This window comes from Prorops nasuta, unplaced genomic scaffold (genome assembly GCF_024137725.1).
Source record: "Prorops nasuta isolate Cenicafe-Biocafe unplaced genomic scaffold, Cenicafe_Pnas_1.2 PNAS00022, whole genome shotgun sequence".
NCBI classification, from domain to species: Eukaryota; Metazoa; Arthropoda; class Insecta; order Hymenoptera; family Bethylidae; genus Prorops; species Prorops nasuta.
This window is the reverse complement of record NW_027116819.1, coordinates 1,168,962-1,181,012: the sequence shown is the minus strand read 5'-3', so window position 1 is coordinate 1,181,012 and position 12,051 is coordinate 1,168,962. Positions and strand designations below refer to the sequence as shown.

At 33.6% G+C, this 12,051-nt stretch overlaps 2 protein-coding genes and 1 long non-coding RNA gene across 8 annotated transcripts; 2 read left to right on the top strand and 1 right to left on the bottom strand.

The window, feature by feature from the left end:
- Positions 1–3,355: 3,355 nt before the first annotated feature.
- LOC136781216 (uncharacterized) lies at positions 3,356–6,660 on the top strand. Of its 2 annotated transcripts, none has more exons than XM_066740032.1 (5): positions 3,356–3,530; positions 5,770–5,834; positions 5,900–5,995; positions 6,103–6,231; positions 6,403–6,660. In XM_066740032.1, exons 2-5 carry the CDS (start codon positions 5,792–5,794, stop codon positions 6,486–6,488), a joined length of 354 nt encoding a protein of 117 aa, XP_066596129.1. In that variant the 5' UTR covers positions 3,356–3,530; positions 5,770–5,791; the 3' UTR covers positions 6,489–6,660. The 2 variants fall into 2 exon arrangements, with proteins under 2 accessions (XP_066596129.1, XP_066596128.1); XM_066740031.1 differs by lacking the exon at positions 3,356–3,530 and adding an exon at positions 5,546–5,676.
- Positions 3,837–7,060, bottom strand: LOC136781218 (uncharacterized). Of its 5 annotated transcripts, none has more exons than XR_010823879.1 (7): positions 6,693–7,055; positions 5,499–6,143; positions 5,097–5,410; positions 4,818–4,991; positions 4,430–4,729; positions 4,185–4,360; positions 3,837–4,107 (listed from the first exon to the last, which is right to left on the bottom strand). It is a non-coding gene; the product is annotated as an uncharacterized lncRNA (long non-coding RNA). The 5 variants fall into 5 exon arrangements; XR_010823881.1 differs by having other exon boundaries at positions 5,097–5,815; positions 6,013–6,143; positions 6,693–7,053; XR_010823880.1 differs by having other exon boundaries at positions 5,097–5,299; positions 6,013–6,143; positions 6,693–7,030.
- Positions 7,061–10,768: 3,708 nt separating this feature from the next.
- LOC136781367 (large ribosomal subunit protein eL22-like) lies at positions 10,769–11,883 on the top strand. The gene is made up of 4 exons (XM_066740230.1): positions 10,769–10,846; positions 11,114–11,251; positions 11,411–11,532; positions 11,657–11,883. The coding sequence occupies exons 1-4, from the start codon at positions 10,838–10,840 to the stop codon at positions 11,802–11,804; spliced, it is 417 nt and encodes a 138-aa protein (XP_066596327.1). The 5' UTR covers positions 10,769–10,837; the 3' UTR covers positions 11,805–11,883.
- Positions 11,884–12,051: the final 168 nt, after the last annotated feature.

The following is a 12,051-nucleotide window of genomic DNA, read 5'->3' as shown; positions in this document are numbered from 1 at the left end:
ATTTCTTGAAGATTCCATTTTACTGATATCTAAAAGATATGACACAAAATAAAATATTTTATAGAAATATAAATGATATTTGCCAAATGACCTTTTAAAGAAATAATCGTAAAGGTGTCTTAAAGAAATTTAATGGTAATATTCGAAAAACATCTTAAAATTAATTGTAAAATACAGTTTTTTAGATATCGACAGCTCTAAATCCATATGCCATACTTGAAATATTTGTCGAGAATTACGTTTTATTAAAGTATATATGAAAAAAGTTTTTTAATGTCAAAGAGGATATAATAAGATTTAGGTATTTGCTTGACCTTGAATGGTCATTTATATTCTTTCATATACCTTTATTGCCCGTATTCATAGACGTCACTCGAGCTCCACTCGAACTCGAAACAGGCTAAAATACTACAGTATATTTAACGTAAACTGTAACTGTAGCATTAAAACTTGAGTGGAGAGTTCGAGTGACGTCTATGAATACGGGCATATATTCGCCATCGCAACACTCACTAGGTGGCGCATCGAATCGTGATAAAAATGGCCGCTTAAAAAGGAAAACATTAGAGAAAAAGAGATAGTGCAAGTTAGAAACAATAGAATAAATATAATTATTAGGTCACCATTAATGGAATTACTTTTACAATATGTTCGACACACTAAATATTAATTTCTGTGAAAAATTTTTTCAATATTTTCCTTTCTAAGTCAGTTCTGAATTTACCACCAGTTGGCGCTGACCTTTGCGTGCGACAGTGAATATCTAATTGTCTTTTATTTCATACAGCCGTTGCGAAAAAAATTACTTTTCAACTTAAGTGAATTTTAAGCTTTCACTTCCTCTATATAACAGTTACAAACAAGGATTTCCACCGTGAATAATAATCAATAACATTATCTCAAATTGCAATCTGCTTTTATCATTTCCGAGATAGTTACATACATATGATACGAAATCTAGGGTATTTTTTCTCTCTGAAGACGCAGTTGAATCCCTGTGAATCCCTGCAGCTCAGTCAATCTAAATCTGAAATGCAATTATCGATCCTGAACTTTAATTATTTTAAAATTGAGATTGCATTTATGGTTTGTATTAGATTTTATTGCAACTTATATCAAATGTTATAGCATTGACCATTTGAAATATTAAGTAAGTTTAAATTTAATGTAAAATCTAAAAATATTCACCCTGGATTAATTTTAGACAATTATTTTTAACTACTTTTATCCTTGCAGTTACTGATATCAGATTTTTAGGATACTAATATGTACATATGTATTACTGTGGGCGTGTTCGAAAATTACTGGCCAGCTGCTGGAATAAAAATAAAGTTGGCAGCTATACAAATGTTTTTATTAGTGAGATATTGGTATTACTGAGAATTGCTGGAGAATCTGTAGTGGGATTCTGTAACTCTTAGCGACAACTTTCGGTATCGTTAAGTCCAGTTACCGACAGAAATCGCTAAGTGCGATTGTAACTCAGAGTCAGCGATGATTGTCGCTTGTAATGTCGGTACTGTCGGTAACCTACCGAATCCTACCGAATAAACACGTACCTTTCCTTTTTAAGAAAACTCTCAGTTCAATCTTAGTTAAGCGACGGAGTTACGAACAATTGAAGTTAATATAAATTGTACTAAACCGAATCATTTAGCTGAGAATTGATATTTCACTGAGTTTTTTATTGAAAGGAAAACTAATAATATCGTTATAACTTAACAACGACCGAAATAGATGTCGCTAGAGGTTCAGTGGTACTAATATAAAATTTATCCGACGAATAACTTTAATAAACCTTTGCTTTTCCTTGAACGTATTCCACCAAAAACTCACATTGCTCGTAATAAATAATATATACCACATCAACTATTATATTGTGAGTGTTTTTGGCCTCAAGTGGGTCAAACCCCTTAACGACAGCTGTCGGTATCGCTAACTACCGACAGTTATCGCTTGCGCTAACGAATGAGCGATTCTGTAACTTTAGCTTTACGACAATAGTCGGTGCAACTCATATTTGTACGATAACGATATTCGTTAAGGTTCTAGGGAAGTTGGTAATATTGGTGTATTTAATACCAACCGAAATATGAATTTTTGTGTTACTTGACTATATCAAATTTGACTATAGCAATTCTTACTATAGCAAAATTATCATATTTTATTTAAAAGAAGTATTAAAACGAAAGTATATTTTAATTAAAATAAGTATTAAAAATTAATGTTTTAACATTTTTTTGAGTTAGACAATGTACAGTTAGTGCCTGTGTGCTATAGTTAAATAATACAATTAATTCTATATTTTAGAGAAAACCTCTGCATATATATATATATATATATAGTTATTTTTAAATATAAAAATTGGAAAAATATTAAATTTTATTTCCTACGATTTTTACTGTAAGCCTTAATTTATAAAGAAAATTTATTGTAAGTACTTTTTTGTGATTTCTGAATATTAATTTAAGAAATATTTGTGACATTTATTATATTTACTTTCTCGGTAAACTTCTACCGACGCCTATCACGGTCGTCGTTAAGTTAACGATAGAATTCGGTAGGGACCGCCCTTTTTAACGACAATTATCGAAAACTTTGTGTTACAGAATCGCTCTTACCCACACAGCATTCAGATCCTAAAGTAGTCCCTATGTTGTCTTGTCGCTGACATCAGACGATCAGGTCTCAAAAGTCGTCCACAAGACCTCCTAAGATTGACATTATTTCGAAGGCTCTAAATATACGTCGATTTGACGTCTTGTGGCAGATGTCTGACCATACGATTTTTCATGAAGACTTTCGGACGTCTCGTGACCGACTTCTCATCAAAAAATATCATAATGACGTCTTGCAGCAGACGTTTGCCCGTAGGTTTTAAAGATACGTCGATTTGACGTCTTATGGCAGACGTCTGACCATACGATTTTTTATGAAGACTTTCGGACGTCTTGTGACCGACTTCTCATCAAAAAATGTCATAATGACGTCTTGCAGCAGACGACTGCCCGTAGGCTTTAAAGGTAACGTCGATTTGACGTCTTGTGGCAGACGTCTGACCATATCGTTTTTTATGAGGACTTTTGGACGTCTTTTGACAAACTTCTAATCATTGAATGTCTCAATGACGTCTTGCAGCAGACGTCTGCCCGTAGGCTTTAAAGGTAACGTCGTTTTGACGTCTTGTGGCAGACGTCTGACCATATCGTTTTTTATGAGGACTTTTGGACGTCTTTTGACAAACTTCTAATCATTGAATATCTCAATGACGTCTTGCAGCAGACGTCTGCCCGTAGGCTTTAAAGGTAGTCGTTTTGACGTCTTATGGCAGACTTCGAACCACTACATCCTAATGACGTCTTACCGCAGACGTCAAGTCGTTCAATTTCAAATGAAGTCTACTAGACGCATTAATTTTGAAACATACTGAATTGACAGATAACCGAAAAACATATTGCTGCCAAATATATGAAAACGTTTTGTTTCGTGAAACAAAAATCAGAAATATAATAATTATTACTCTTGTTCCGGTAAGTACCATTGCATTTGCTTTAACGTATAATCGCGTGTAACACGTATATTATTATTGTGCATCGTGCTCCAGAAAATATTATAGTTTGCTATATAATTAAATAATATTGCGTCCTTGATGATGAAAAGAAAGCCTTTTTATTTATTATCAAGACGACAAAAGAATAAGTGTATATTAGAGGCTACAAATAATGATTTTCGTGAATTGGGCATTGAAAGTGATAGGTTAATTCACGATGATTCAAACAGCTATGTTGACTTAATGAGTGAAAGTGATATATTAATGAACAACAACCCTGTTTCTGATTTAACTGATGTAAATTTATTAAATTCATGTGTACCACCGCAATTACCAATGGATGACAATAATTACAGTGCTGATATAATTAACCAAAACGCAAATAATAAAGGAAATAACCTAGCGACATCATTAAGAAATTGGGCTTTACAATTCAATATCAAGCACAATGCACTCAGTAGTTTATTGAAAATATTTAATGAGGAAGGCCATAATTTGCCAAGGGATTCAAGAACTCTTTTGCATACACCCAAGGTTAATACAACAGTCGCACTAACCTGGAACGAAAAATATATGCATTATGGGATTGAAAAAAGTATTACTGAGCAATGGAGAAATATTGCAGTACATTTACCCTTCAATAACCAGGAAATACTTATAGACATCCATATAGATGGGGTTTCACTCTCTAGGAGCTCCAGTTTAAAAATATGGCCAATATTGGGAAAGATTTGTAACCATTTATTTAAAAAACCATTTCTCATCGGGGCACACTGCGGCAAAGAAAATCCTAAATCTATATCAGAATATCTGGAAAAATTTTGCAATGAATATAAAAGTTTATCGACAAATGGTTTTACCTATAAAAATAAAACATACCTCGTAAAAATACGGTGCGTAATAGCAGATTCGCCAGCTAGATCCTTCATCAAATGCACAAAGTCTCATAATTGTTTCTACGGTTGTGGCAAATGTCTTACAAAGGGCGAAAGATTTTTACGTAGAACAATATTCCCAAATTTAAACTGCATACTTAGAACTGATGAAAATTTTAGGAATAGAGAACAACCACAGCACCATATTGACGTATCACCATTTGAAGAACTTTCGTTAGGAATGGTTAGCCAATTCCCTCTTGACTACATGCATCTTATTTGCTTAGGTGTAGTGAAGAGGTTGCTACATATTTGGATAAAAGAAAAATATTTGATTAATGAAAATCTACAAATTCTTAATAACCGATTGCTGCTTATAAGGCAATATGTACCATCAGAATTTGCTAGAAAATGTAGATTTATTGCTGATTTAGATAATTGGAAAGCAGATGAGTTTAGACTTTTCTTATTATATGTTGGCCTCATAGCTTTAATAGATTTGCTTCCTGAGAATAATTACTTGCATTTCAATGTGCTGCATTGCGCAGTTAGAATACTTTGTGATCCTGTAAAATGCAAAAAAAATTCTAACTATGCTAATGAATTATTACATAATTTTGTTATAAATATGAGTATTTTATATGGTAAAGAACATTTGATATACAACATACATAATTTGATACATTTAGTAGGTGATTCTTTAAAATATGGTCCGCTTGATGATTTTAGCTCTTTTCCATATGAAAGCTATTTTAGTCCTTTGAAGAAACTGATACGAAAAGGAGACAATCCTCTGGCACAATTATATAATCGACTGTCAGAAAAATCTTTAATGTCATCATCGCCACAGAAGAATGATATTACATATCCACAGCTAATTAAACAAATAAATAATAATATTCCACTTAATTGTAATAGTCCACATATATTTGCAGTGTTTCCAAATTTTAAAATCAGTAATATGAAAAATAATAATACAGTTCTTCTAAAAAATAATAAAATAGTAATTATTGAACATATAGCCTATAAAAATGATGAACCAGTGATTATAGGAAGAAAATTAGAAAATGTACTCTCATTGGAAAACTATCCCTTCGATTCCAAATTAGTGAATATTTGCCAATCTCAAAACCTTACAACATCACAAATTTGGCCATTGGCTGATATAAAAAGCAAACTCTTTAGAATACCACATGGTGCAAATCATTATGTCATGCCTCTTATTCATTCGACAATGGAAACTGCATAATTGTAAACTATCTTATCTATAATTCTAATTTTATAATTTAATATAAAACTTATAATCTATAAAAAAATCTATATTTCACTTTTACTTTGTTACAGTTGAATCTGTGAAGTCTAAAAGATGTCGCAGCATACACAGGAGAAGCTTTTAAAAAATAGAACCAGTAAATTACTTAAACTATGATTTTATAATTAATTTTCAGATTCTAATTTGTTACTTGATGTATAGTTGTGTGCCAAAGACCATCGTTGCCTCCGGTCAACTCAGTAGAAAAAAAGAAAACCATGCAAAGCCAGATGCGAAGAATGAGCCAGCAAAGGAATGGTTTGTGTTATACTTACTTCTACATTGTTGTCACTTAATGCATCAACACATTTTTAACAGTTCCCTTATGGAGTTGATAAATTATTTTATTTCCAATTGTACTTCAGATTCCATGCCTGGTCCATCGCAGCCACTTAAAATGCAAAACCTGCAGAAGAAAAAGGATAGGGTCTTTACAAAGCCTCCTAGCAGCTTTAAAACTGCGCAAACTGGTCATAATATTCCAGCTACCAGTAGTAAGATAATCAATATAAATTATACCCAGAACAAACTCTCCGACTAAATTTAAACTGCAGTTTAAATGATATATTTCATGTAGAAAGAATTATACTGCTTAAACTCTATACAGTTTAATTCTAATCAAAGGGCTTGTCGTGGGCTTTACAAAATGAAAATCATTATTCCAGACATGTCTATGGATCATTCAGCGAATGAGGAGTTTACATCTCCAATGATGGAGGAATATTTGGACGAAGCATACCAAGATTCTTGAAATGGTACTATTCATTTAGATATTTACTTTGAAAATGTTATATAAAACATGAAGTAAATTATGTACATTGTATTTTCAATATTATTAGTACCTCGTGAAGAATTAAGTCCTATCCCCTCTGAGTATATTAATACTGAAGAAAATAATGATGCATGCTATGATGGGTATATAAGTGAAGAGGCACAAGTGTTTGTATTTATTTACCTGTGTTATCCTTAGTCATAGCATCTTTAACTATCTCAACAGCACTCACTACAGCAATACTGATTTCAACAATCATTTGTAGTTACACTGGTGAGACACTTGACCCAGCAGATGGAGAGGATACCAATCTGGTGCCTGTGAGCCCGGCTGAAGCTACTGACGGCATTACGTCAGCTATCAGCGACGTAGGAGACATTGGGCAGATTTTTAATTACACTAATGAAGTACATGAGCACACAGAAACGTCATGCTGCAGTATGTTTATTGACCTTGTTTGTTCCATGTGCTACATTGATATGATACTGGATGCGTGTCCATACAACTTGCTGGATTTTAGAACGTTGTGATTGTTGATTGGATATCTGCATTGTTATAATAACCAATTAACAGTCCGCATTTCAAAATTCAATAAGTTCTACACCGAACGAATCTAGCATTGTAAACCGTCAATGTTAGTTTATACACTGACCAGTATGTATTAGCTTCCCTTGATGCATTTAGAAACCGCGCTATAGAGTCCCCCACCATAAGTAATTGAAAATGGAAAAGCGTATTTCAGCATACATTTAAAAAAAATTTTCAATTTCATTATTTAAAGTTTTTTAATCCAAAATGTATGCTAACTCACGCTTTTTCGTCTTGAGTTATTAATGAGATGAGCGGTCCTGTAACGCGGTTCCTAAATGCTTCAAGGGACGCCATACATTCCGGTCAGTATATGTCAATTGCGCCATTACTGCAGATTAACGAAAAGGGACAAACCCTATGATTTATCATTCATTCAAATGTCAAATAAATCACTTAATAAGTTGTTTTAAATAGCGCTAAATGTCGATTTAAATATGAATTCAAAATATACATATGTTGCATTTCGCAACTATTTAATTAAATATATATATTATAGGAGCCTGTAGAGAAGAACATAAACTTATATTGAGGAAACTCAATGAATTACTGGAAATCGCAGGCAATTTATTATCAAATAATTCGGCCTCAAACTCCCAAACTATCAGCTTCAACGAAGTTAATGAACTTTTGCCACTCGCCACGACTGAAGCAGTCACAGAGTTCGAACATAGGCTGAAATCAGACTCAAATTTCTTAAAAATATATGTATGTAATGCATGTTTCCATTGAAGAGTTTAAATTGGGTTTGAGTTATGTTATCTTAATAGAAATAAATGCCCCGGGATTAATAAACGAAACTTAAGATGAAGTTCAAGCTTAAAGCTGCCTTCACATGCGGTGTAAGGTGCGTAAACGTAACTTACGCTAAAACGTATTAACCAATCAAATCATTTTCGCGATAATGCGCAAGCATGTCTGCTGGGTGCTGGCGTAGTACACCGTACATATCTTACACCGCATGTGAAGGCAGCCTAAGACGTGTAAAATCTATATTGTATGTTACACATCTTATAGGTTTCAAGGGTAGCTTGAACTCAAGTTTCGTTTATGAATTGGAATCCACCTCTGAAAGAATTCTATTGCTTGAAGGCATCTCTGACTCGATTTAAACTTCTCAATAGAAATATATACACTTCGATTATAATATATATATCTACAAATATGATTAATATAATATATATACTTTCAGAGAGCAAAAATTCGATCAATAGGGGGCGTGGATCCAGAGAATTTCACGCGAAATATTTTAAAAATTGTGATGACGGATGAAGCAGCCATTCGTTATTCATGGACCGGCCAAAAGAAGACGATAAAATTCTCGTCCTATTTAATAATTAAAACTATTATTGGTATACATTCTTTTCTGAATAATATTTATTATACTACATATACTTAAAGAGGAAGTATAGACGATTGGCTGATCAATTGAAGTGGGTCAATCAAATGCATATTTTATTTAGCAACTGAGACCGCTGAGTGTCAACCGAATGCACTCTATAACTGCTCCGTCTTGTTGATCCTTTGTTACTGCCTCGAACAAAGGTATCATACAAATGGTCCCATCGACTATATATTGGAACACATCTTACGAATGTTGCTAGCGAGAAAGAGATGCGCCATCTAGCTTTGCAATTGGTACTAGCAAATATGACCAACAGTAGTTAAATAGAAGACATTAGAATTTGAACTATCACTGCCTTTTGAAAAGAATAAACACGCAGCCTCCGCGTAAACATTCAATTCGACGTACTTCCTCCTGCTCGTTCTTCTTCGACATATATTTATATTACTCTATAATACATTTAAAATAAAAAATGGATATTTTAGGCATTTGTAGCTCTCACTGTATTCAGTTCGAAAATATGGCCTTGAATTTTTATGGACGTCTTTTCGAATTGAATGCTATACATGTTCGTTTATGAGAGGAACAATTTCTCTATAAAGAATATTAATATTTGTTCCAGAGTGTGTAATGGAAGCCGGAAGCTGCACGGAGTCTGACGTGCAAGAAGTCGTCAAGCAATGGTTGCGGCACGCGGGCGATAGAGTGCGATACGAACTAAAAAAGCGGAATAGAATCGCACAATAATTGTTACCTTTTTATATTAAATTTTTATATTTATTTTTGTTAAATTGTTAAACGGTTAAATATATTATTCGTGTTAATTATATTTATATTGAAAATCAAACTGATCTTGTTAACTGTGTTATTTTATCTTTTAAGGAAATGGATTTTGTTCGTGCAGAAGTACTTCACAACTCTTTTCATCAAAATGCAGTGCATGCAAGTTTACACAATGTTACAATATAAATCTCGTTCTAGCTGGACTTACGGCGGATATAGAGAACATATATGTAACAATTGTGTAAACAAATACCATATATTGCATTTTGATTCAAAGTTTAATAGTGCTCAGTATGAACAAAATCGAAACGTACGTTGTACTAATTTCAAATTTCTCGCGCTAGAAAAAAAAAAATAAATAAAAATCTTGCGCCTGACGTCTTACAGAAGTCTTAAATAAGAAAATAAAGAACGTCTTCAAATAGTCTTATCGCAGACAATTATTCAAGTCTCCAAGACGTCTTATATCTGATCATGTTTCTGAAATAAACATTGACGTCTTACTGAAGTCTTATTGAAGACATAAATTTCAATTTTTTCCATTCTTAATTAGAGCATAAAATGGTCGTCTTACGGACGTCTTTTTTCTGACATCAATCATGCCTTTATAGAGACATCCACAAGACAGAGAGAACCGAGACATAAGAAGTCTTGTGGACGCCGCCTATGCTTCCTTTCGTCCAAACAGAAGACGTCCAATCAGAGACCAAGACGTCATATGGACGACTTTGAGATGTCTGAATGTTGTGTGGGTAGCGATATCTCTCGGTAACTCGATTCAATTACCGAAAGTTGTCGATAACTAGTTACTGAATCCATATAGACGGAAGTTACAGAATCGCTCTTTTCGTTACTGCAAGCGACAAATATCGGTAGTTAGCGATACCGACAATCATCGCTGGGAAGTTACAGAATCCCAGCCCTGGAGATCCGTTTTCTTAACGGGATCCCTCACGCGTGCTTTACCGACAGTACAAGTCAATAAACAATTCGTTTAATAAAAGTCAAATGCGAAGCAAATTGCAAAAACGAGCTTCATTATGATAAGGTGCCAATTCTAACGAGTCAATCGACCTTAAAAAAACTCAAATCGGATGAAGAATAACGCTGTACCACTGTCCCGCGTTCTTGAAGTGGAAATAACCAAAAGTAACCTCTCTTCAAGAACGCGGCACAATGGTACAGCGTTATTTTTCAATTAATTTGAGTGTTTTCAAGTTCATTTGACTCGTTAGGACTGGCACATTGTCCTACAAACGCACGATTGTTCAATTTCCTTCGCATTTGAATTTTATTAAACTAACTGTTTATTGACTTGTACTGTCGGTAAAGCACGCGTGAGGGATCCCGTTAAGAGAAGGGGGTCTCACAATGTATTCGCACCAAAGTATGTACCGGGTGCGTGTCGAACAAACTTAACAAAGTGCTACGCAATCTATTCCGATAGATGACGTTAGGGGTTAGTGGACTTACGAGGGCACGAACGAGGCATAAATGTAATCAATGATGAAATTACAGAGTAGATGATAGATGGAGCTAGGAGAAAGAATGTTCAAGTGGCGCCCCCCATACTTGACTTTTTCTTTTTTATCCGTCTCTAGGATCGGTAAACATGGCAGTGGTGAGTGTAACTTTTGTAAAAAGTAAAATTATCTAATAAACTATCAAGATTTTAAAGAAATGTTTCATGACAAAGAAAGTATATGTCATGACCAATCGAAATGTGTTATATGTGTCGCTTGGTTTTGGACGATTGCAAAGACATAGTTGGATTAGGAATTGATGCTAAAACGGCTCCCTGTTTTCATTACGCGCACGAGCTCGCACCTCTGAATGTCAAGTAATTTTAAAAATTGTTAGTTTTAATTGTTTACAATTATTTTTGCAGATCAACGCAAAAAAGTCCAAGGGACCCGTAAAAAAACAGGCCCTCCGGGGCAAGAGTCAGAAAAAGAAGGTTTCACTTTCTCTCACCATCGACTGCACTCATCCTTCCGATGACAATATTATGGATGTTGCAAATTTCGTAAGTTTTAAATCAATTTGCTAACGAATCGATTAGTTTCACTCATTAAAGAAACATTCGCATAGAAATTAATTCTCTAATTGATTCGCACTAAACCCATAGAAAACCATAACCTTTACTAAGCCTTTAACACGTTTGTCATTTTCGTTTTCGTTTCAGCAAAAATATCTGCAGGAAAGGATTAAGGTCAATGGTAAGACCAACAACCTTGGAAATAATGTGACATTGGAAAGAAGTAAATCAAAAGTCATTGTTAATAGCGATATTGACTTCTCCAAGCGGTGGGTGTCTTCCTTTTATTACAATTTAACAAATTACAATTATATTATTGCTGTCTTCCAGTTATAAATGTCACAACAGAGAAGAATGATATTTGCACTTATTTGGTTAACTCTGTATTTCTAGGTACCTGAAATATTTGACAAAGAAATACTTAAAGAAGAACAAGTTGCGTGATTGGCTACGTGTAGTATCGAAAGACAAAGATACTTACGAGCTTAGGTACTTCCAGATCAATAGCCAGGAAGACGATGACGAAGAGGATGCAGAATAAATGTGTTTATGTGCATTTTTATAAACATGCAATAGCATGTATATATATACTTCTATTAATAAATATTTGAAAACCTCAATTCTGTCTAATCTATTAATTTTGATAAAAACCTAATCATTATTGCTATTATTATTATTTAGTTTGTTTACAATATCTTAATTCATCATATAATTACAAGGTACGACTAAAATCTAAAAGTTATGAATGTAACAGGGTATTTTTTAATGTTTTAAAGATGTTAATTTAA